The following is a 26,878-nucleotide window of genomic DNA, read 5'->3' as shown; positions in this document are numbered from 1 at the left end:
AGCACATGTGCGCTCTCTCTCTCTCAAAATAAACTTTTTAAAATAGATTCAGAGAGAATTGGAGTAGAGGAATTGAATATATTGAATGCAATGAACTTTTGAAGAATTTTACTATAAAAAAAAAGAATTTACTAGTAACTGGTGAGGGAAGTTGGATTATAAAATATTTTTACTATGGTAGAAGCCATTTAAAAATAAAGATTATGCTGAATCTAAAAGACTATATATTTCCATTCATGAAATTTTGATGTTATTCAAATTTGTTAATAAATTTTATTAATGCACACATATATTGTGTGTATGTATGTATGTGTGTTTGTGTTTATTTTACTTTTATTTTTTAAAAATCTTTTATTTATTCTTGAGAGAGAGAGACCTAGTGCAATCAGGGGAGGAAGAGAGAGGGGGGGTGGGAATCTGAAGCAGGCTCCAAGCTCCGAGCTGTCAGCACAGAGCCCAATGCAGGGCTCGAACTCACAAACTGCAAGATCATGACCTGAGCCGAAGTCAGATGTGTTAACCGATTGAGTCACCCAGGCGCCCCTGTGTCTGTGTTTATATACAAGTGAATGATTATACACATATATATGTGTGTATGTGTAAACTTAACTTGCTAACAAACTTAACTTCATCTCTAGAAGTAGTGCATTGGCTACTGAAGGGCAGGGCTTTTGAGTTAGAGTAGGTTTAAAACGTTGGAACTGTTGCTACATAAACACTAATAATAGAGCACCTTTTTGAGGTGTTTTATAGTTGTATTTGTCCAGCCCTTATATTCAAAAGCAATCGATAGCTATTATAAGGGGGCTTAAACATTTTTTTTTAATTTTTTTTTTAACGTTTATTCATTTTTGAGACAGAGAGAGACAGAGCATGAACGGGGGAGGGTCAGAGAGAGGGAGACACAGAATCTGAAACAGGCTCCAGGCTCTGAGCGGTCAGCACAGAGCCCGACGCGGAGCTTGAACTGACGAACCGCGAGATCATGACCTGAGCCGAAGTCAGCCGCTCAACCGACTGAGCCACCCAGGCGCCCCGGGGGCTTAAAAATTTTAACAGCATGCTTATATATTGCTTCAAGGAAAAAGTTACTACATTTAATTTTTCCAGTTCAATACATATTAGTTCAACAGAGGCTTCAGAAAAAGTTGAAGCATAACTAGCATGATTCATAACTTTTGTTGAATCAAAGTGTGTAAAGTTCAGACAATGTAGTCTTGTGATAGTAGAAAGCAATCTAAAGTATGAATAACCTTTCATTAATATTTGTTCAGTAAGTCATATTGCAGATAAATAATCAAAGTCAGAGTTTTTGGATGGAAACTTTTCTCTCAGGAATATCCTTCAATAGAAAAAGCCTGATTTAAAAATAATCTTGCCTAATCAACAGCTCCTGCTCCCGTGGGAGGTCTTCTCAGCTTGCAATCACTCCTGGATAGAATGCCCTGAATTTGTTTCTGATTTACTGAGTGCTCTTCCTTCACTACCTCTAATTCACTGCTAAGTGCCAATGCATTTGCTCCCTATTGGTTGGGCTAAAATGTAGAATGTCAGGTTGCCCACACTAGACGTTGTCTAAATTGCTGTTTGGCTTTGATGCTCTTTGGTGAGCACTTTTGGGAAAAATTTATGAGTAAGAGCATCTTTGTAACAATACTGCTGCTGATTTTCTACCTCTTAATGGCGTTCCCAAAGGACCTACTTTTTGCCTTGTAACATGAAGTCAGTAAGTATGTAGGATCATCACACTTATGCAGTTTTACTTTTTGTGTGTGTGAGAAATGGTTTTGGAGTTAGACAAGATCCAATATCACCACTGCTTGGCTTTTCACTTGGAGGAAAGTACTGACCTTCTCTGAGCCTTAGTACATTCATGTAGAAAATGGGGATACTTTCCTTGAAGATTGTGAAGACTAAAAATAATGTATTATAGAACCACTGAACAGAATATCTGGTGTCTCCAAGAAGACAAAATTTTTGCATGTTAAATGGTATTCTTATGGAAAGATTTGCTGTGAACAACTAAATTAGACAAGTTATGTAAAGCTCCTGATGTATGGTAGAGATTCAGATAATTTTAATAATTGTTTTTCTACTTTAGTTATAATACATAATGTTAATTCAGATATGGACTATGATATCAATATGTTGTATTTCTTGTACTGCTCCTAAAATTAATATTTTTCTATCAATCAATAAATATGGTAGAAATAAAATATTGTCAAAAGGCTAGGAAAAGGAATAAAGATTAAAGTTTACTTTGAGTCAAAAAGGAAGAGTATAAATCAAATAAATCTATCTATAGTAAATTAAATGCTACTGTGTAAAAAGGGGGATTAGTTGATGACACAACAGGACAAAAGCAGCCAACAGTTTCACTAGAAGAATCAGGCCAATATGTTTGGAAGAGGCAGTATATTATAGTGGATAAAATCTCAAATTATAATGACATAGGGATGACTGGATTTAGATCCTGACTTTGGCAAATATATGTATTTTAGTACTCTACAATGCAATTTCCCTCAATGTAGGGAGATATTTTAATAACATCTTCCTGAAAGGTGATTTATATCTGACTAATTAATAAAATACCTCCAGACTTGCCATAATCATTTAATTAAATCTTGCTTTCAATAGACAGCCTTATGGTCAAACACATAAGTAAAATACACTTATTGCATTAAAGGTAAATTTACCCTCTCAATGTAGCTAACCCACTTAAACTACTTTAACCATTAAGGGTTATCTATCTCCTTAATTCTAGAAAGTAATTTTAAAGGATTACATATGATTATTTCTTACAGAAACGTAACTACTTTTCTATGATTCTTGCCTGTTGCTTGACTTACATTTAAATTTTCTCTATTAAAAATTTTTAAAAATTTTTTAACGTTTTTATTCATTTTTTGAGACAGAGAGAAACAGAGAATGAGCAGGGAAGGGGCAGAGAGAGAGGGAGACACAGAATCCAAAACAGATTCCAGGCTCCACCCTGTCAGTAGAGAGCCTGATGTGGGGCTTGAACCCATGAACCACAAGATTATGACCTGAGCTGAAGTTAGCTGCTTAACCAACTGAGGCACCCAGGCAACCCAAATTTTCTTTATTTTTAATTGATATTAATGAGTTACTGCAGTGGCTCTCAAAAACTGGTCACATATTTTTATCAATCATATAAGTTCAGATGTCATATATTGAATAGAAATTGCTCAGTGGAGGGCCTAAGAGTCTGTTTTTAAGAAGCAACCCAGTGAAAATTCATCCACACCATAAGAACTTCTGCTTTATTGCCTATAGAAGAACTTGTCTTTTGCTTGAGAATCCCAGAGCCAAAGTAGAGATTAAACAGATGAACTTAACCTCAACTGGTGGTCTGTAAAGAGACCGAATTCTAATGCCTGGGCCATATATCTTAAGAAAAGAAATAATTGCTTTAAAATAAAATGAGATTGATTATGTAAAAACCATTCAATGCTCAAAAATACTTAAAATGAATATTTCAGTCTCTTTAATCCAACTCTTTACTCTTTGATATTTTTATCTGCTCCAGAACCATGGCAAATCATCGAATTTCCTTAAAATCTTGTCATCACCATAACTTCTAATATTCCTTGAAATATGACTTAAATATTCTCTTAATGTTCCTTTGATAAATTGGCGTATAAGACTGCACACAATATATAGAACATAATACCATTTCCAAATAATTGTACTTGAATGAATGGAAAGGGACAATAGCTTTTTACAAATTAAATCATTTACCATGCTGGTCTAAATTACCTAAGGACTCCTATTTCTCTGTAGTGAAATGTAACTGCTGCATAATTAATAAAACAGTAATGATAAGTCTCAACTGCCAATGCGATCCTAAAATCTCATGATGAAATTAAGGTTTCTTAAGGCAACAGTGATGGGAACTGGACACATTTTAGATGCTCATTCAATATTTAATTTGAAAAACAAAATAAATAGAATTTTCTTGGAAATTGATACTTTTAAAATAAGTAAATAATATTATTTTTGTCCCAAAGTTAACCAAATAATTATGCTGTTATTTTTTTTGCATAAAAAATTTGCAGTAAAAAATAAAAAGCTTCCTAAAAACTTTATCTATGAGATAGATTTAAAAAATATCAACACAGAACACAATTATATATAATATCTAAGACCATGTGAAACGGCTATCTTTTAAAAATGAATATTTAGATAATCTGGGTTTTTGTAGTCTCTTCAAAAGTTTGTGGACTCTTAGAGCAGTTGGATTGAAATGTTTCCAACACAAAAACAAAATACATTGCTTAAATTCAACAGTCATTCAAAAATAAACTATTTTCTGAAGATATTATAGATTTAAAATAAAAATTAATTAGTTAATTTTTAGTTTCTTATAGAAGTACATATCGAGAAAAAATCTTAGACTTCGGTGAGAATTCAAAGTCAGGTTACTTATGAAACAAGAGCATCTAAATTGCCCTTATGGAATAATTACTTCAAAATTAGAATAGGATTGAGATTTAATAATATTATCTTCATTTAATAGTTATATTGAACATGCACTAATTAATAATTTAATGAAAAATAAATTATAATACCAATATTTTCTGATGAAAATGTCGAGAACCACATATGAAATTTTATAAATAAGGTTCAAATCTCAGGAGACTCAAGAAGTATTGAAGTAGCCATTATACTTACATAATCTCCGCAGAACATTTTGATGATGGTGGTTAACTTCAGAGTGGATTAAAAGAGTTTTACTAAGTGATCAATGGCATAGACTTGCTTTCCTATGTAGCTAGAAAGAATTGTTCACTGTTCAATCAAATTTATATGTCTACCATTCACCTCAGATTCTCAGGAAAGAAAACGTAGGGTCAATTCTGGATACAGCATGTCTCAAGATACAGTATTTACACTGAACTATCGGTCATAAGTGAGTAGGCAGAATTATTGCACAAAATAAATAGAACCCCAGTCCTGTGTTGATTTAAGAAACATACATTAGCCAACCAATGAAAGAAGTGTAATCTTTAGAAAAAGCAGATGACTTATGGAAAGGTAAGTTGATTAACCACAAAGTTAATGATTTATTTTCTGTGTTATCATTTTTAGATATTGTTTTAGGTACACAGGTCCCTAGCTTCATGTTTCAAACTGCTACTAGGTTCTTTGTGCATCTATACCATTCTTTAAGTATCTTTAACTACTATATATCTGGTCTTAAATTTTAAAAAAAATGTATTTAGGTCAGAATTGAATACCCAGCAATAAGTCTTTGGAGAAACCATATATATTCACCATTATTTTCACACTCCACATATATTTTTATTTTAATATTTAATTTTATTACATTTTAAGGAAACAATTTAAAAAATACCTTCAAATTCTAATATATTGTTAGGAAATATCTGTCCCTATAAGCTTCATCCATTATTCCAGACATCACAAAACTAATGTGTATTATATCATTTTACTGCCATTTAGTGAACAATATAGTGTTCCTTTAGGCTATAAGATTTTTAAAAAATTTAAAAATGAATTACAGATAAATAATTTTTGGTTGAAAGAACAGAAAATTACAATAAGTATCAACTAAGCAGCATCCATAACTACTTTCAATCTGATGTTATATGTGGTTAAAGATCATTAAGCAGGATTTCTTAATGTAATGTATACCATGAGCAGAGAAATATCTGATACCGCAGTATTCAATTCATAAGTCTGATTAATTTAGTAATATACTTGGTACCGTTTAAGATGTAAAGAAGCATGATGCCTGCTTTTGAAGATGTTGTAATCTGGTAAATAATTCTATGTACATGTTGTGTTTTCTGTGTGTGTATTTAAAAAGCATATAGTAATTACTAAATAAGTTTATACTTGTACATATAGGATTCAAAATTTAAAACAAAAGAAAATGAGTTTTTCAACTAAAAGTGTTTTCTTATGATTATTTTTAAAAGCTGTGTGATTTGTGACACACTAATTAAGTGTGCCAGTGTGAAATGTGAATTGTGAAAATACTTGAGGCAAACATTTTCTCTAATATTATCACATAACTGAGAGAAAACAGATTTGATAATATTTCTTAATTTCCTTTCAGATAATGATTATTTTACTTGTACTCATCATTACTTTATGACTTAGCTTTTTAAAAATGTATTCAATTAGGCGTGCCTGGGTGGCTTAGTCAATTAAGCATCTGACTCTTGATTTTGGCTCAGGTCATGATCTTATAGTTCATGAAATTGAACCCCACATTGGGCTCTGCACTGATAGCGTGGAGTCTGCTTGGGATTCTCTCTCTCTCTCTCTCTCTCTCTCTCTCTCTCTAAATAAATAAATAAATAAATGAACATGTAAACAATTTTCAAAAAAATAAATAATGTTTTCAATTAAAACAATGATGTCTGGGATTTGCTTTATAACAGTTCATGCAAAAAAGGTGTGGGAGATATTAATTCTGTATGGCAAAATCTTGAAAGTTGTTGGGGAGATGGCAGTCCATTAGATAATTAGGTACTTCTACTTTATTATTTTTGAAAATTTTCATAATAGTTTGAGTTTGACCTATTCACTCATTTATATGTAATTTGAGTACCTAATATAAAAACATTTAAAATATAAATATAATATATATATATTTATATATATATTTGCTTGAAACAGTTATTGTTAGCATTTATTACTTTGTATTTTTATATTTTTATTTTTTATATTTTGTTTATATTTATATTTATATTTATATAAATTATATAATTTAATTATATAATTTAATTATAAATTTATAATAAATAATAAATAAATATTTATATATAAATATATAAATAAATATATAAATATATATAAATATAAATATATTTATATATTATATATAATTATATATTATATTATATTATATATAATATAATATAATATATAATTTATATTTTAAATTTAAACTTAAATTTATATAAATAAATATAAATATAAATATAAATATAAATATAAATATAAAAAATAAAAATATAAAAATACAAAGTAATAAATGCTAACAATAACTGTTTCAAGCAAATTTACCTCTACACGTGAATTTAATTCTTACAACAAATCTATGGACTATGTATATTTTCATGAGGAGGATACTGAAGTACTGTGTAGTCAGAACACCTCCTAAGAAGTGGTACAGTGGAAATTTGAGCCTAGGCAGTTCAACATCAGAACCTATAACCTCAGTCTCTGTGCTAATACCCATATTCTGTTAAGGAATAAAACAAGACAACTATTACATAGGACAAAATTAAAAAGCATATTTCTTGATTCAAAGGTATTTATATTTTGGTAGATGGGTAAAATTCATAGAATACAAGATGAGAATGCTAAGCGCCATAAGCAAGTTACCTAATATAGTATGGGCAATTTCCCAATAAGCAAGTACATTAAGACATAGCATTTCAAGTGTGGCTTAGAAATTGAAGGCAAAAGCCTTCCGTTGGAGAAACCAAGAAACAAACACTCAGGGATAGAGAAGGGAGGTAGGAGGTCTCAAGTGTGTACTATAATTGTCTTAATTCTAAATTTTACTTTGAATAGGTAGTTATATATGGCCTTTATCAACATTTTTTCCACTACATTTGAGCTAAAATTCAACCTAATAGGTACAAAGGAGAAATACTAACAGCATTCAATATCTTGGAATTAATATTGTCCCCTGGTCATAAATCAGTATATATTGGATCAGAAAGAAGATAAGCTAAATCAGTCTAAAAAGACAGAATGACTCCTAGGCCAAGAAGACATGGTTGTAACCTCTAAAAGTTAATGATTAAAAAAATATTTGGATAAATCCAAAGGCAGGTGGATTAGTTAGAAAAGCATAGAAAAATTGGGTAAGTATTGGTAGTACCCACTAATTGCTTATGTTAGAGGTGCATCGGCCTGAATACCAGGTATGTTGTAGATTATATTATTGTTCACACTCATTCACTTTCTTCATTTCTGTTATATGCGCATACTTTTATCTACCTTTGATTTGGGGTTTAGCCATGTGGCTTGCTTTAACCAATGGAAAATGAGCAGGTGGTAGTATGGTATATCTGAGCCAGACTTTTAGATACATGGAGATTTTCTGCTGCTCTTTTCTGTTGCTTCTGCTCTCTTGCACCATAGGTAATCCACAACCTCTTAGATTTGGATGAACTAACTAATGCAATCCCAATGTTGGCAATATTTATCATGTTATTCTGGCTGGAAGCCTTTCAACATGAACCCTATGATTTTTTTTTATTTTTGAAAACTATTCACCAGGGAATCTTCTAGATAAAATTTAAATTTCTGTGTAGTATGCCATGCCAAACAGTCATTTAATCCTTCTTGGGTCAAAATTTACATCATTCATTCAATTTATTAGCAAATATTTATTAGGCAACTAATACATGCCTAGAAGTACTAGGTGCTTGGGATACTTCACCGAACGAGACAAAGATTCTTGCCTTGTGGTGCTTATATTTATTAATTATTTGGAATTCTTATTTTATACATGATTCCAAAAAAGTGCTATTAATGTGAATTGTTTAATATACATTTTTATATACTTATGATAATAACACTGCCTCCTTGAACACCGCAAAATGCCTAAAACAGTTGAGGCAAGGTGGCTTTATATAGAACAAATTTCTTTCCAGTAAGACAGTGGCCTTCAAACTGTTTCATCTCAATATTCCCTAATGAATTTTGAAAAACTGTATCTCCTTTTAGTTGCAATTTACCTTTTTACTCATCTAAAAGCATCCAATGAAATCCAAATACCATAGCAATTCCATTTCCATTATCATATAAAAAACATACAATCAGCTCTTATTCAAGAGTTGAATACTTAGCATCCTTCCTCTGCCACTCTGAACTCTGATTTCCATTCTACTTCCCTTTTAGATGTTTATCACGAGGTCATTTATGTTTGAATGTCTCTTGGAGAGGTCATTTTATTAGATTATGTGTATACTGGGGTGCCTGGGTGGCTCGGTCAGTTAAGCATCCAGTTCGGGCTGAGGTCATGATCTCCTGGTTGGTGAGTTTGAGCCCTGCACCGGGCTCTCTGCTGTAAGCACAGAGCCTGGAGCCTGTTTCGGATCCTCTCTTTCCCACTCTCTCTGCCCCTCCCCTGTTTGCATTCTCTCTCTGTCTCTCTCAAAATAAATAAGTAAATTTTAAATAAACAAACAAACAAATAAATAAATAAATACGTGTATACATTCTTTTTTTTTTTTCTGAGCTAGCTTGTAAAGCTTTCCATTTTCCTTTAAGCCAATAGCTCTTTTCCAGTAATCTTTGTTATTTTTTTTTTTAAATTTTTTTTTTTCAACGTTTATTTATTTTTGGGACAGAGAGAGACAGAGCATGAACGGGGGAGGGACAGAGAGAGAGGGAGACACAGAATCGGAAACAGGCTCCAGGCTCTGAGCCATCAGCCCAGAGCCTGATGCGGGGCTCGAACTCACGGACCGTGAGATCGTGACCTGGCTGAAGTCGGACGCTTAACCGACTGCGCCACCCAGGCGCCCCTCTTTGTTATTTTCATACACAAGTTTAAATTGTCTACAATTAACTGCATTCAGTTAGAAGTGTATTACTTGCTAAGTTTTGAAGGTGTAAAACTGAAACCATTATCAAGATTCAAAACATTACCATCACCCACAAAGGTGTTCCCAAATCTCTTTGTAGTTTCTCCCTCCATCCATCTCTTGCTCTAGGAAACCACTGATCTGTTTTATGCAACTATAGATTAGTTTGCTTTATCTAGGATTTCTTATAAATGGATTCATATTATATGTACTCTTTTTTGTCTGGATGTGTTTAATAGACTATTTTTGAGATTGATTCATAATGTATATACCATAATGTATATTCATAATGTAAGCAGTTCATTCCTATTTATTGCTGAGTAATATTCTGTTGTATGGATATACTACATATTGTTTACCCATTTACCTGTTGATCACCTAGCTATTATATAAATAAGGATGCTTTTATGCCAACACTTCATATTATCACCTTTAAAAATTTTAATTATATAATTGTGTAGTTATATCACATTGTGCTTCTAATTCGCAATTCCCTTATAACTAAGAATATAGAGTATCTTTTCATATACTAAATGTCCACTTTTACATCTTCTTACATAAATTGTTCAAATCTTTTATCTATTTTCCAACTGAGTTGATGGTGTTAGTACTGAGTAGTAAGAGATCGTTGTACATTCTAGACACATATTGCTTATCATCTTTGATTCACAAATGCATGCTTTCAGTGTGTGCCTTGTCTTTTTATTTTTGAAATGGTGTCTTATGGGGGCACATGCGTGGCTCAGTCAGCTAAGCATCCAACTTCGGTTCAGGTCATGATCTCACAGTTCATGAGTTTGAGCCCTGCATTGGGCTCTGTGCTGACAGCTCAGAGCCTGGAGCCTGCTTTGGGTCTGTGTCTCCCTGTCTCTCTCTGCCCTCTCCCCCTCGTGTTTTGTTTCTCTCTCTCTCTCTCAAAAATAAATAAACATTAAAAGAAAAGAAATGGTGCCTTATGAATACGGAAGATTTCTTTATTTATTTTTAAATTAATAAGTGGACAAAGTCCAATTAATAGTTTTTAAGTTTATGCTCTTTGTGTTTTAAAAGATTTTTGCTTATTCCAATGTCACAATGTTTCTTTTAGAAGTTGATAGTTATTTTTTACAAGATATATGATCTATTTTGTGTGGTATAAAGTAACAGTCATGCTTTATTTTTTTCCCACAAAAACTCAGTTTTATAGCACCATTTGTTTAAATGATTTTTTTTTCTCCATGAATTTGTCCTGGCATTTGAGTCAAAAATTGTTTTACCATATATGTATGGGTCTATTAGTGGACTTTACATTATGCTCCATTGACCTGATTGTCTTTCCTTTCACCAATATTACACTTTCTTAATTAATAACTAAGCTTTATAATAAGTGTGAAAATGAAGTAATGTGAATTTTCTAACTTTATTGATGTTCTTCTCTTCCTCTTCCTTTTTTAATTGGTTTGGCTCCTGTGAATTATTTCCATTATTTTATGAATCTTAAAACAGCTCATCAATTTCTTTTGATTGGGATTTTACTGAACTTATAGGTTCATTTTGAGGGGAAATGATCTCTATACAAGATTTAATTTCCTGATTCATGAATATAGTGTATTTCTCAATTTATTAAAGTCTACTTTTTTCATGAATATTTTTTGTTTTCAGTACATTAATTTTATCTGAAATACCTTGCATTTTCTGATTCCATTGAAAATCATATTGTATTTGGTATTTTATTTTACAGTTATTTAGTATTAACAAATGAGACTGCCATTGATTTATATATTTACATTGCATTCTGTGGAACTTGCTAAGTTAATTTGTTAGTTTTTTCAGCTCTTTTGTAAATTTTTGGGGCCAGTTTGAACAGGCCAGTTTGAACTGGCCAGTTTGAAGAAAAAAGATAGTTTTACCCTTTCTTTTCTGAACTGTATTTTATTTATTTTTTTTTAACGTTTATTTATTTTTGAGACAGAGAGAGACAGAGCATGAACGAGGGAGGGTCAGAGAGAGAGAGAGGGAGACACAGAATCTGAAACAGGCTCCAGGCTCTGAGCTGTCAGCACAGAGCCCAATGCGGGGCTTGAACTCGCGAACCGCGAGATCATGACCTGAGCCAAAGTCGGACGCTTAACCGACTGAGCCACCCAGGCGCCCCAGAACTGTATTTTTTAAAATTTATTTTTCTTTATTTTTTTGGTTAGGAACTTAGTGTACTTTTGAATAAATGGGAGAGCAGGCATTCTAGCCTTTATGGATCCTAGAGGGAAGTATTTAATTTTTTATCTTAAGTGTATTATTAGCTATGGTCCTTAAAAGATACTTTTTCAGTTTGAGGGTGTCTCCTTCTATCCATAGTTGACTAAGAGGAACTTTTTTTCATTATGAATGATTTGTGGATTTTTAAATTTTCTTTTTCTGAAGGTATTAAAATAATCAAATAAACTGTTTCCTTTATTCTATCAATATGGTGAGTTATACTAATTTATTTTGAATGTTAAATTAACCTGTATTCCTAGAAAATAACTCTGCTAGGCCATAATGCATTATATTTCTAATATATTATTGAATTTGATTTGCTAATATTTTCTATAAAAATTACAACTAATATTTATAAAAATATGATATTGGTATTTTCTTTTTCATAATTGATTTGTCTAGCTTTGTTATCAGAAGAATAGTAACCTCATAAAAATCAGTTGTGAGGTGTTTCTTTTTCATCCAGTTTTAAAAGAATTTATGTAATATTAATATTTTTGTGTCTTTCTTTAGTATTTGGTTGATTTCACTAGTGAAACCAAACTTGTCTGGAGTTCTTCTTGGAAAATTTTATTTCTATTATGGACTTAATGTCAACAGCTATTCATATTTCTATTTCTTCTTATATCCAAATATTTATAATAGAGGCTTTGAGGTCTTCTCTTAAATTCATGTGTGGGCTCACTTAGAATTAGTTTCTACTGACTATCTACTGAATATGTGTCACATTTTGCTGTTTCTTTGAATGTCTAGTAATTTTTGTTTTAAATTTCCAGCTGCTCTTCCAATCCTAAACTCATTTCTGGTATTTTGACTATGTAACATGTTTTTTGGTTTTTTTTTTTTTCCTGTCTGTTTGCATCATTGTAGCTGTGGGGTTTGAGAGAGCTAATAAACCCAAAAGCCACAAACTTAGGCCCTAAACCCTAATTAGGCTCTCAAATTCACATTTCTTATTGTTTAAGAACTGATTTTTGAAAGTAAAATTTCCTATGGCTCTGTCTGATTTTAGACAATTTCTAGTATCTTTACATAGGTGACTTTTTGTTTTATCCAGTTATTATAACTGTCATCCATTATAATTATTATCTATCTATAATGATTGAGTCTATACAACCACGTTACTTGGACATCAGTACTGGAAATTCTCCCTTTATACATCGGAATTTAATTTTTTTAAATCCTTTAAAAATTTTATTTATTTGCTTATTTTAAGTAATCTCTACACCCAATATGGGGCTCGAACTCATGACTCTGAGATCAAGAGTTGCATGCTCTACTGACTGAGCCAGGCAGGTACCCCCACCAAAAACTTGCTAGAACTGATACACAAATTCACCAAAGTCACAGGATACAAAATCTATGTACAGAAATCTGTTGCATTTCTATACAGTAATAATGAAGCAGCAAAAAGAGAATTCAAGGAATCAATCCCATTTACAAGTGTACCAAAAACCATAAGATACCTAGGAATAAACCTAACCAAAGAGGTAAAAGATCTATACTCTGAAAACTATAGAACACTCATGAAAGAAATTGAAGAGGACAAAAAGAAATGGAAAAACCTTCTATACTCATGGATTAGAAGACAAAACACTCTTAAAATATTTATATTACCCAAAGCAATCTACACTTTGAATGTAATCCCTATCAAGATACCACCAAAATTTTTCACAGAGCTAGAACAAACAATCCTAAAATTTGTATGGAACCACAGAAGACCCCAAATACCCAAAGCAATCCTGAAAAAAAAAAAAGAAATCTGAAGGCACCATGATTCCAGACTTCAAGCTATATCAGTCACGAGGCTCTAGTCATCAAGACAGTATGGTACTTGCACAAAAACAGATCAATGGAACAGATCAGAAAACCCAGAAATAGATCCACAACTATATGGTCAGTTAATCTTTCACAAAGCAGGGAAGAGTATCCAATGGAGAAAAATCTGTTCAACAAATGGTGCTGAGAAAACTGGACAGAAACCTGCAGAAGAATGAAACTGCACTACTTTCTTACACCAACACAAAAATGAACTCAAAATTTGTGAAAGAACTAAATGTATGACAGGAAACCATTAAAATCATAGAGGACAACACAGGCAGTAACCTCTTTGACGTAGGGTGGAGCAACTTCTTACTAGACACATTGCCAGAGGCAAAGGAAACAAAAGCAAAAATGAACTATTGGGACTTCATCAAGATAAAAGGTTTCTGCACACAGAGACAATCAACAAAACCAAAAAGCAGCATGTGGAATGGGAGAAGATATTTGCAGATGGCATATTAGATAGAACGTTGGTATCCAAAATCTATAAAGAACTTATCCAACTCAACAGCCCAAAAACAAATAGTCCAGTGAAGAAATGGGCAGAAGACATGAATAGACATTTTTCAAAAGAAGATATCCAGATGGCTAATAGACACATGAAAAGATGCTAAACATCATTTATCATCAGGGAAATACAAACAGAACTACAACGAGGTGTCACCTCCCACTTGTCAGAATGGCTAAAATAACAACACAGGAAATGACAGATGATGGCAAGGATGCAGAGAAAAGGGAACCCTCTTACACTGGTGGTGAGAATGCAAACTGGTGCTGCCACTCTGGAAAACAGTATGAAGGTTCCTCAGAAGTTAAAAATAAAACTACCCTACAACCCAGCAATTGCATTACTAGGTATTTACCCAAATGATACAAAAATACTGACTTGAAGGGACATATGCACCTGATGTTTATAGCAGCATTATCAACAATAGTCAAATTAAGGAAAGAACTCAAATGTCCATCAACTGATGAATGGATAAAGGAGATGTGGCACACACACACACACACACACACACACACACAGAGGAACATTACTTAGCCATTAAAAGTAATGAGTCTTGCCATTTGCAATGATGTAGATGGATCTAGGATGTGTCATGTTATGCAAAACAAGTCAGTCAGAGAAAGACAAATACCATGATTTTCCTCATATGTGGAATTTAAGAAACCAAACAGATGAACATAGGGGAAGGGGAAAAAAAGAGGGAAGCAAAGAAAACTATAAGAGACTCTTAACTATACAGAACAAACTGAGGGTTGATGAGGGGAGTTGGGTGAGGGATGGGCTAAAATGGGTGATGGGCATTAAAGAGGACACTTATGATGAACACTGGGTGTTATAGGTAAGTGATGAGTCACTAAATTCTACCATTGAAACCAATATTACATTGTATGTTAATTAACTAGAATTTAAATTAAAACTTGAAAAAAAAATTTTTAATTTGTTTCTCAAATCCTGTCAACATAAGACTCTTAGTGTTAAAATTGTTTCTTCTGGAGAGATTTCCTTGGAGTAACAGTGCACATTTTGCCAAAAAAATTATCTTTAAAATATATTGTAATATAATGAAATAGATAAATTACTTTCTCCATAAGTACATGTATCCAGGGATGAATGTGACTAACAGCCATGATGAGACAGTATAACATACATTTTAGTTTTACTCTTTTAATAGGTGTAAACTCTGAGAAGGTGTTCAGATAAGTACTTTGGTAAGAATGGTACTTTTGTTACAAGAATGTAACTCAATTCTTGAGTGATATGAACATTGTAATTTATTATCAAAATATCAGTTTATTAGTTTACAAATATATTTGGTTCAGAAGGATTTGCTATCCAGTCATAATAATCATTCATCTCAATTTCTAGTAAATTTACCAAAAAGCAAAACCTCTTAAATGACTATTGAATTTGCTCGTATTCTTTTCTTAAATTTGCTCATATTCTTTTCTTAGATGCATCTTGTCAGAGTTAAAATTAAACATAACTGGAAAAAAGCAACTCTATAAACAGGAAGATTTTTGGTCAAACTTTCTGTTACTAGGTAACAAAGACCTATATATTTATGCTAATGTTTAATTTTATTTCTTATGGTTAATTACATTATCTTTTAGTCCCTTGAAGAGTCTTGGCAAATGGACAGAAGACAGACATTTTAGAAATATTATATAGATATATTAATAATTTCATATCATGTTTGAACATAATTAAGTTTCTGGCACCTGGGTGGCTCAGTCAGTTAAGCGTCCAGCTTTGGTTCAGGTCATGATCTCGCAGTTCGTGAGTTCGAGGCCCATGTTGGGCTCTGTGCTGACAGCTCAGAGCCTGGAGCCTGCTTTGGATTCTGTGTCTCCCTCTCTCTCTGCCCTCTGCTCACGCTCTGTCTCTCTCTCTCTCTCGCTCAAAAATAAATAAACATTAAAAAAATCTTAAAAAGGTAATAATTAAGGTTGTAATTTTGACTTTGACAGAGTTAGAACAGCAATAAATATCTGAGAAAAAGTAATTACTCTTATTTTAAATGATGATTGTTTTCCAAAGTCCTATGTCCCAGACTGGAGTGAAGGATATTTTGTCCTATATCCATAGTTAAGTTGATGTCCTTTTTAGAATGCAGATTTATGTACTTCACAGATATTAACAATAATGAAGTGGGTAACTATTGAGCCATTAAAAAGTACAAAGCTTACAAATCGCACTAATAATTCTTGCTAAGTCAGTTGCTTACTGTAAAATTAGCATGCTTGTGTTATTTTGATCAATCTAAATCTAATAGATATGTGGCAAAATGTTTATGTGCAGAGAGAAATATATATGATCACATCACAAAGAATAAGGAAAACATATACACAATAAAAACACTAGATTGGGTACAATTTAAACATGTGACTGAAAATATCAAGTGTGTGATAACCAATTCTGAAAATCCTGCTCAGCTTTTCCACTCTCTTGAAGACTGTCACTTCAAGCTTCATCAAACCTCAACCCCCTACACTCTTCCACATTTCTAATTTTTATTATTTTAATTTTTAGCAGATGCCTCTCTTATTGTTTCATTGAGGAAATATCCATTAGTATAATTCATGGAGTTTATGTACATCATGTGCATCTGTACATTTATATTCTTCCTCACCACCTGTAATGATGGTTGTTTTTCCTAACTTAGGCCCTTTTCCTATCTGTATCCAAGTACTTTATTTATGCATTCTCTCTTAACTTATACAAGGCCTTTAATCTTGAAATCATTCCATTTCTACTCATCATCATCATTTTATTCTTTTAATATTTCCATTAGCTCCAAAATGTGTCATAGCAACTGTCATTTAAAAAAGCAAGCAACAAGGGGCACCTGGGTGGCTCAGTTGGTTAAGCGACTGACTTCAGCTCAGGTCAAGATCTCATGCTTTAGGTTGGTAAGTTTAAGTCCTGCTTCAGGCTCTGCAATGACAGATTGGGATTCTCTCTCTCTCTCCCTGTCTCTCTGCCCCTTCCCCACCTGCATTTTCTCTCTTCCTCTCTCAAAATAAACTTAAAAAAAAAAAAAAAAGGAAGCAACCAACCAAGCAGAAAACAAATTCCCTTGATTCCCCATTCTTTTTTTTTTTTTTTTTTCCTTAACGTTTATTTATTTTTGAGACAGAGACAGAGCATGAACGGGGGAGGGCCACAGAGAGAAGGAGACACAGAATCTGAAACAGGCTCCAGGCTCTGAGCTGTCAGCACAGAGCCTGACACGGGGCTCGAACCCACGGACCGTGAGATCATGACCTGAGCCGAGGTCCGTGAGATCATGACCTGAGCCGAGGTCGGACGCTTAACCGACTGAGCCACCCAGGCGCCCCCTTCATTCCCCATTCTTTGCCAGCTATAACTCCATTTTTCTTTTCCTCTATATAGGAAAACCTCCTTCAAACTGATATCTATACTGTCACTCTCTACTTTATACATGCTTTGTGTCATTTCAGTCAAGTTTTCGCCCACTACTCTGAAACTGCTTTTTTTCATGAATGATGGTCATCTTTGCAAATCTAGTGGCTTATTCTCTGTTTTCATCTTATCTGGAATAGTTGTCATCTAGGTCTCGTCTTACTACTTTGGTCTACCCTGAAGCATCAGCGAGTCCTATCGATACTATCTTTATCGTATATCCTGAATATGATCACTTTCCTCCCTTCCACCACTACTGTCTTAATCCAAGCGGAGAGTACCACAAAATCTTCCTCACAGAGCTTCTTTGACAACTTGTTTTACTATATAGGGTCCATTCTCTACCCAGGAACCAGAGTAAATTAGATATGTTACTCATCTTTTCATAATCCTTCAGTGACTTCTGAAAACCCTTCAAATAAAACTCAAACTTCTTCCCAGTATAAGGCCCTCCATGATCTAGCCCTATCTTTCTTTCCTCTTCTCTAACCTCTTCTCCCATGGCTCATTCTACTACAGACTGAATGTCATCTTCTTGATGTCTTAGAGACATCAAGCTTGCCTCTTACTCAAAACCTTAGCAGTTAACATTTTACTTGCTTTTCATTTATGTAGACCCTTGATCTCCATGTTTTGGCAAGGGTGACTCTTTCTTCTCATCTAGACCTTTGCTTAAATATTGCCTCCTTAGAAATATCTTATCTGACCACTGTGTTTTTAATAGACCCTTTCACTTATAGCCCTATTTCTCCCTTTATTTTGTTTTCTTTCTTCATCTTCTATGTAATGAAAATGATATTTTTCTTTTATTAAAAAAATGTGTCTCTATCACTGATTAAGCCCTATGAAGACAGATGATTTCTTAGTCTTACAATCAGACTCAACATAAAATAGTGTATAAGATGTAAAAAGCACCCCAAAAGTATTTTTTGAATAAATTATTTTTGATTTTCTCAGAACTTAGAACTGAGGACAAGATCATTTATCATGTTGGTGGGGCCATTAGACTTTCCCTAGTGACCAAGGAAAACTCTTAGGTACATACAAATTATTAGTTAGCTTAAAGACCAAAATTATGTGTCACCCAAATCCATGTACCATATTTTTAAAACATTTATTGTCCTGCAATTTTAAGAATATGATTATTGGTCATCCTAGCTAGCAATCTCTATAGTCTCACTTTTTGTATACTTCAAGATTCTTTCTGAGCAAAATAGCAAAAATTATCTTTCCTAAATTATATTGCTTATTTATTGCTTATAATGATAGATTTTTACTCAGTGTACCACGTGTCCTATTCAAAAGAACACTTCAATTTTTATAAATTGGCAATGATAACTGATGTTGAAATGTAAGTACTTTTTCAAGCAGATTCACATATAATTCACAACATATATCCATGTCATGGATAAATGAACAAAATGTGATTTTAAAATTATCTTTATCTCTGCACTTTGGACATATTCTGATATTATAAAGCCCATTTAAGTTTCAATCTAATTGGAAGTTTGCACTGACCCTTTCCATTTTGTAGCAATAGAATTCATGAATAAAAATAACCCATTTTTAATTATTTTTCAAATCAGATCTCCAAATCCTTATAGAAGAAATTTAATTAAAAGCCAAGGAAAAAAGTAACATACTATAAAATTATTTTCATCACTTTGAAAATTAGATTCTAGCACATTAGTCATGTATATTAAATTGAAACAAAGTTCATATTCCTAGAATAATAATTTTTATGTATTTCACAGAGAAGTCAGAGAATCATTGTCATTAATGGAGAAGAAATAGTGCTGTTAAATTGGTCTCATTTGAAATTAATATCAAAAACAACATATACTAAAAACCAGTATCAAATATTTATGCATCATATTTAGCTTTTGGTTTATAAATACCTTTTGTTTTGAAATAAAACATATGATGCATCTCATTCATCTGGGACATGGTTAACCTGGTAATAGAAACATGTGTTCTTATAGAGCAAATGTGGCCAAAGTAGAGCCTTAAACTTGATTTAAGTTTTCTTGAAAACAGAAAATAAAGCTCATATCGTAGTATGAAAATATTCTGTTTTCAACAAATACATATGCTAATCTTTTTCGTTGAAATAAGAAATATAGTTTTGGTAAAATAACAGATTCTGTTTTGATGTGTGAGTATGAAGTAATTAAAAAATAAACAGTAGAATTCATATGTCCAAGTATGTATGGCTCTTCACCTTAGGAGATTATACACTGATTATACCACTGATGCCATTGTTCCAGTGATAAAATAATATTGTTAAGTACCTAATGTTACAGCTTTGTTGTGAACACTGTAAATGATTTAATTTATTCCTCAAAACAGTCCTATGAAGTAGGCCTTATTGGTCCATAATATAGATGGAGATTGAATAGATTGAAAATTAGATTCAGATAACCTTTGTATAGGTTTTTAACAAAGGTAAGGACACAATATGGAAGGAGAAAGAGACTTCGGGGAAGCAGTAGGGGCCTGCTTATCAGGGTCATTCTTGTTTGCAAGAACCATTATTGTGCAGTTTGAACCATTGAACCATTGGTTCCATTGAACCATTGGTTCAATGGACCATTGAACCATTATTTGTGCAATCTAACTCGCTTTGGGAGACCTTGCTAAAAGTTTCTGCTAAGATCTTTTATGTCTCTCTGCTATGTAGCTAAGCCAGGCTAATAGCTAGTAATAGCAGTTATGGGTTATTGTGGGAGTTAAATGGGGGTTATTTTAGAAATGCTGCATTTTGACACCCACCTCTAATTCCATGACAAATGTCATACAGCACCCCACACTGGTGTTCCTCTGTCTTTCAGTTATCTTGGGCTCATTTTCTGGACCATTTTGCAGCTCCGTTGGTTATTACTCAGGAATTGGCAAAAGGCACTTTTGCTGATATCTAGTTCCTCTGATGTTGCAAGGAACACTCAATTTTGCCCCTTGACCAGATTTATCTTTTATCTCTTTAATTACTGTATTGCCATCAACGCTCAACAGTGTAGCTGCTTTCTAGATTGAATGCGGGTTGGGCTGGCCTTCTACCTTTGATGACCATCTACAAACCATACTGCTTTCTAGGCACCCTTTGATAATGTGTCATAGAGAGGGGACCATTCTGTTAAATCCTTATATAACTCCACAGTGAGATGTAGGACCCAAAGGGATGGTAGCTTCCTGTTCACATATGTGATAAGTACCCTAGTAGTCATTATTATTGTATGTTCTTTTTTTAATCTTTTTTTAAAAAGTCCGTTTATTTTGAGAGACAGAGTGAGAAAGAGCAGGGGAGGGGCAGAGAGAGAGGGAGAGACAGAATCCCAAGAAGGCTCTACACTGTCAGCACAGAGCCTGAATTCACAAACCAGGAGATCATGAGCTGAGCTGAACTCAAGAATCTGACAGTTAACCTACTGAGCCACCCAGGCGCTCCTATTATGTGTTCTTGAATACACTGTTTTCATTTAAAGAGGAAATTTTTCTCTCCGTTTTCTTCCATATGACATAATCCACAAAAATGGATATCTCAAGTCTCAAAATAAATTTAAGTTCTCTATAATACAAACAGTTTCAATCAAAGCCCCAATAACAATAATAAGCTGCGTTATTTTCAAATGATGCACTTTCAAGTTTGTTACTTTCTAGTCCAGAGTATTAGCAGCTGCCTCTGGGTGGCAATAATGGACTTTTAATGAACACTTCCCAAATCGTTTGAGCATGGGGAGAGAGGGGCTTGTCTTGAGATGAACGTGGGAAAGTAAGGTTATAAAGGGCTTGATCGTGCTATGTTTTTTAGACCCTCCAAAAAAGAAAAAAACCTTACTGTCTCTCAAAGCCCTACTCAAATTTAGGGTTTTATTTTTTTTCCTTTTTTTTTTTTTTTGGTAATTTTATGAATAGGGGCTAAGAGATTTCTCAAATGTTTTGTGTGATTTCTATAGAAACTGAAAAACTTATTTTAGTGCCTTTTGTTCTGATTTTGGAGTTGACAAGAATAATAAATTATGTTTGTCTGAGGAATGTCTTAGTCACCCTTGTCCAAGAGATGTCTAGGCACTTTACCATTTTTGTTAGGCCTTGTTCTTTAATTGAGTTAATCAGCCATCCTCTGGGGTCATACAACTAACAATAAGTTATAATTTTAGCATAAGGTTCAGATTGATATATAAATATTATATCATTAATATAATACGTAACCATACTTTCCAATTGAATCAAGTCTGTCTCTAATACTCACAATATATAAAGAATATATACAACAAAAAATGGGGATTGGAACTTAATAGACATTTCTCCAAAGAAAACTTATTATACAGGGGTGCTTGGGAGGCTCAGTCAGTTGCGTGTCAGATTCAGTTTCGGCTCAGGTCATGATCTCATGGTTTTATGAGTTCGAGCCCTATGTCAGGCTCTGTGCTGACAGTACAGAACCTGCTTGGGACTCTCTCTCTCTCCCTCTCTCTCAGCCCCTCCTCCTCTTAGGCTGTCTTTGTCTCTCTCAAAAGAAATAAATTAACTTAAAAAAAATTTTTAAATTAGAAAACCTAGTATACGAATGTCAAAGAGGCACATGAAAAAGTGCTCAATGTTGTTATTAATCAGGGAAATGCAAATCAAAACAATGAGATATCACCTCACTCATTGCCAATGGCTATCATTAAAAAGAGGAGATTTTTTGGCTATCACCAAAAAAATTTTGGTGATGGTGTGGAGGAAGGGAATTCTTGTTCACTATTGGTGGGAATGTAAATTGGTATAGCCACTATGGAAAATGGTGTGGAGGTTTCTCAAAAAATTAAAAATGGAACTGCCATATGATCTAGCAATTCCAATTCTGGGTATATATCCAAAGGAAATAGAAACAAGATATTGAAGAACATGTATTGATACATGTTCACTGTACCATTATTCACAATAGCCAAAGTATGGAAACAACCTAAGTGTCTGTCAGTATATGAATGGGTATAGGAGATGTGGTTTATATACACAATGGGGTATTTTTTTTGGCCATGAGAAAGAAGGAAATTATGCCATTGTGGCAACATGGATGGTCCTTGAGGGCATCATGCTAAGTGAAATAAGTGGGAGAAAAGCAAACACTCTATCCTTTATGATCTCACTTATATGTGGAATATTCAAAAACTGAAGTCACAGAAACAGAGAGTAGAATGGTGATTACCTGGGCTAGGGTAAGGTAGGGGAAATGGGAAGATATTGCTCAAAGGGTATACATTTGCAGCATGATGAATAAATTTTGAGGGTTTAATGTAAAGAAAAAATACCTTTACCTCATTAGGTATAGCAATAGCAGAAGAATTTAAATATCTTTGTGAAAACACAGTAAAAGCATAATTTTCCATCCATCTCACATGAATGTAAATTGGCCTTGAATTTCTTTATGAGTAGAAAACATTAGCCAAATTGATCACAAAATTACAGTCTCCCTTAGCTTGTTGCACAGTTTGAATATGTAATATCATATTGTGTATTCCTTGTGGTGTGGGCTGTTATTTATTAAGATTTCTGTAATCTACAGTGAATCTCTCCAGGATTCATCAGCTTTTCTCACAGATCATTAAATAAGGAATTTGTGGGTATTGATATACCTTCATCTAAAAGAACTTTAATTAAAATCAGAATTTCTTTATGCACCCCAGGTATCCAACCCTAGTCTTTCCTAATGGTTTTAAATTATCCACTTGATTGGGCTTAGATCATTTTAAAAGTTCCCATCTACCATGCTCCATTAAAAAAAGAATGCAAAACAGATTTCCAAGACAACATTTCCCCAATAATTTGGGTAAGGTAAGAGTCTCCATTTGAAAATTACATCTGTTCCCATAATACGTTCTGGCAGGATAAGACAATCACACGAAACTTTGTTAATAAATTCCTATATTGTAAGCCATGCTTTTACCTGTATCCTGTACAAATGCTCATTACATCTCTTCAGATGAATTACATTGCCTGTTAACTTTTCATTATTCCATTTAATATGACATTATATTGGACACCACTGTCCAGCAATCTAAAGTTTCTTCACCACCCTCAGATCATTTTACCCTTATTAATATTAGCAGCCTTGCATCCCTTGCTAGGGGTTTGAGCTACGCGACTTTGGCCCCACTATCAATTGGGAGTCATATTCTTTACTTTTCTCCCACCCAATTTTAATTCCCATTGACTCAGGAATTATAAATTCCTTTTTAAAATGGTAATCAGAGTTTTAAAAAATTATTAAGGCTAGGAAACATTGAGCAAATCTGTCACAGTCTTTGCATAGTTGGTGGGGCAGTCAGATCACCTAATCTTTATACAGTGATTCATTAAAATTTTATTTATACTATTTACAGTCTCCTTTTTTAGTGCTGTTTTATTATTTTTTTTATTTAAAAAATTTTTTTTTTCAACGTTTTATTTATTTTTGGGACAGAGAGAGACAGAGCATGAACGGGGGAGGGGCAGAGAGAGAGGGAGACACAGAATCGGAAACAGGCTCCAGGCTCCGAGCCGTCAGCACAGAGCCTGACGCGGGGCTCGAACTCACGGACCGCGAGATCGTGACCTGGCTGAAGTCGGACGCTTAACCCACTGCGCCACCCAGGCGCCCCTATTTTTTTTATTTTAAAGAGAGAGCACCATGTGAGTGGGGAAGAGGGACAGAGGGAGTGAGAGAGAGAGAGAGAGAGAAAGAGGGAGAGAATATCTCAATCAGGCTCCACACTCAGCACAGAGACTGACATAGGGTTTCATCCCACAACCCTAGGATCATGACCTGAGCTGAAGTCAAAAGCAGACACTTAGCCAACTGAGGCACACAGGCACCCCAGTGCTATTTTAAATGACTCTTCCGAATACTTAACATTCAGTTTGAGTTTTTTTTTTAACTCCTTTTATTCTCATTTTCTTTCTTTTGAATAATCATAATTATTTGTCCATCATTAGTTTCCATTTGCAGTAACTGGGCAAGGAGTTCTCCCATAGTTCCCCTCACTTCATCTTGTCCCTAGAACAATTGAGTTCTATCAGGAGTTCAAGCAGATGGAGCCTCTTCTATCAAAGCACCAACCATATAGAGTTAGAGAACTGTAGCTATAGAATTAGGAGAAATTTGAGAGTTACCAGAACTAATCAAAGTTACTTATATTCTCTGCATCTCAGTGGCCTCAGAAGTATGCTTTAATATTTAAGGATAGATTTGAACAATTGCCCTGTGTAGGTTTGTGTTATTTACCTTCCTTTCCACAGAGCTTAACAAATTTGGAGTTTGCCCCTCTCTACATTTCTGCAAAAGCTTCAGTAAGTGAAGGTCCTGAGTAAAACTCACATGCTTCTCCAACAGTATCTGATGTAAGGGAAATAGCTCTTTGATTTCCTAAGCATAATTCCTAAGCATGATTTCCGTAGAGGTTCAGGAATGACTTTGGAATCATCTACAAGGTAGCTTAATGACTGAACTGAATATGTTTGTGTTTTTGTAGTCTCTTGATGTTCTCCCCAATTTGTAAACTTTTAGTGGTTTTTGTTCTTATAAGGACCATATGTTAACCAGAACAATTACTTCCAAACTCTCACTGGCATTACAGGCTGAATCACATGCAGTAAGTCTGTGGCCATAGAAGCCACCAGCTGTTTCTGTTACTATATTTTTCTCCAGAAAAGGCAAAAGCAGCCAAAGTGCATTATGCTTGGTTGACTTGCCGTCTTTTTGAATTTTTTCTGTAAACTTATTTAGCGCTTTGCCGTAGCCAAGGATCTGTGTCTCCAACATCCACTGCTAGGCATTCCGCACAAAGATGGTTGCATTTGTGCACCTTCATGCCAGGAATGGGAGTGGGGGAAAGTCATCTGGTGGCGATGGTTCCTGACCTCCCCTCTCTTCATTTTTTATTCTTCTTTTTTTTTTTTTTTATTTTTTTTTCCAACGTTTTTTATTTATTTTTGGGACAGAGAGAGACAGAGCATGAACGGGGGAGGGGCAGAGAGAGAGGGAGACACAGAGTCGGAAACAGGCTCCAGGCTCGGAGCCATCAGCCCAGAACTCATGGACCGCGAGATCGTGACCTGGCTGAAGTTGGACGCTTAACCGACTGCGCCACCCAGGCGCCCCCATTTTTTATTCTTCTAAACCGAGCCCTTCACCATTACTTAAATGATAAACTATGCTATCTGCATAAATTGCAACAGGTCAATTATATATTGAAAGTACTCCAAAGATTCCACTTTTAAATAAAGGTGGGAGAGCAGTAGAAAGACGATGGGGAAGCACCAAGATCCAGGAGAGATTTCCAGGTGCAGCTTCTCAAAGTCTTTCTCATTTGCACAGAACACATTTCATCTCCAGATTGAACGATCATGATGTGTCTGATAAATCTTAGTTTTGGGAGACATCCCTAAAAGTTTCCAGTGGGATTTTTAATGCCTCTAATCAATCAAAGGTGTCTAACTGGAAATACCAGGTGTAAGCCATGAATAACTTTACCAGTTTGAACTTTAAATAGTACGTTGTAAGTTGTTAGTTATAACACTTGCTTCCCTTATTTTGACCTAGAGTCTGTTCATGAGCTTGGGTGGCTCAGTTGGTTAAGCATTCAACTTTTCATTTAAGCTTGGGTCATGATCTCATGGTTCATGGGATAGCAGGTCTCTGTGCTACCAACATGGAGCCTGTTTGGGATTCTCTCTCCCTCTCTTTTTGCCCCTCCTGTGCTCTCTCTCTCTCTCTCTCTCTCTCTCTCTCTCAAAAATAAGTAAACTTAAAGAAAAAAAAAGTCCATTCCAGACTTCCAGTTGACTCCAGAGATAAGCATAGAGGTGGCTTGCTTCTGCTGTAAAATAACTCTTTTACCCAGACATACTAAGGCACAGGAAGCCTGGCCAAAGTTTGCACAGTTAATAGGTAGTAGAACAAGATTTTTTAAAGAATTTTTTTAATGTTTATTTTTGAGAGAGAGAGAGAGAGAGAGAGAGACAGACTGAGTGTGAGCAGGAGAGGGGCAGAGAGAAGGGGAGACACAGAATCCAAAGCAGACTCCTAGCTGTCAGCACAGAGCCTGATGCGTGGCTTGAGCTCATGAACTGGGAGATCATGACCTGAGCTGAAGTCGGACGCTTAACCAACTGAGCCACCCAGGTGACCCGGCAGTAGAACAAGATTTTGAACTCAACATTCTGGCTCTGTGGGCCTACACTAAGCCCTAAGTCCTTGGAAGCATTTCTGTAGTATTTTTGTAATTATTATAGAGTCATTTAGAGTCTCAGAAGACAAAAACTGGCA

General features: G+C 34.2%; 1 protein-coding gene across 1 annotated transcript in view; it reads right to left on the bottom strand.

Moving 5' to 3' along the window:
- Window positions 1-25,372, bottom strand: part of ANXA10 (annexin A10) — a 118,931-nt gene extending 93,559 nt beyond the window's left edge. The window contains exon 1 of the mRNA XM_060655793.2: window positions 25,163-25,372. Coding sequence (XP_060511776.2) covers window positions 25,163-25,372 — 210 coding nt within the window. The remainder of the gene's footprint in view (window positions 1-25,162) is intronic.
- Between the last annotated feature and the right edge of the window lie 1,506 nt (window positions 25,373-26,878).

The sequence above is a fragment of the Panthera onca genome, chromosome B1, assembly GCF_046562875.1.
Source record: "Panthera onca isolate mPanOnc1 chromosome B1, mPanOnc1 haplotype 2, whole genome shotgun sequence".
Lineage (NCBI taxonomy): Eukaryota > Metazoa > Chordata > Mammalia > Carnivora > Felidae > Panthera > Panthera onca.
This window is presented reverse-complemented; position numbering and strand designations above follow the sequence as displayed.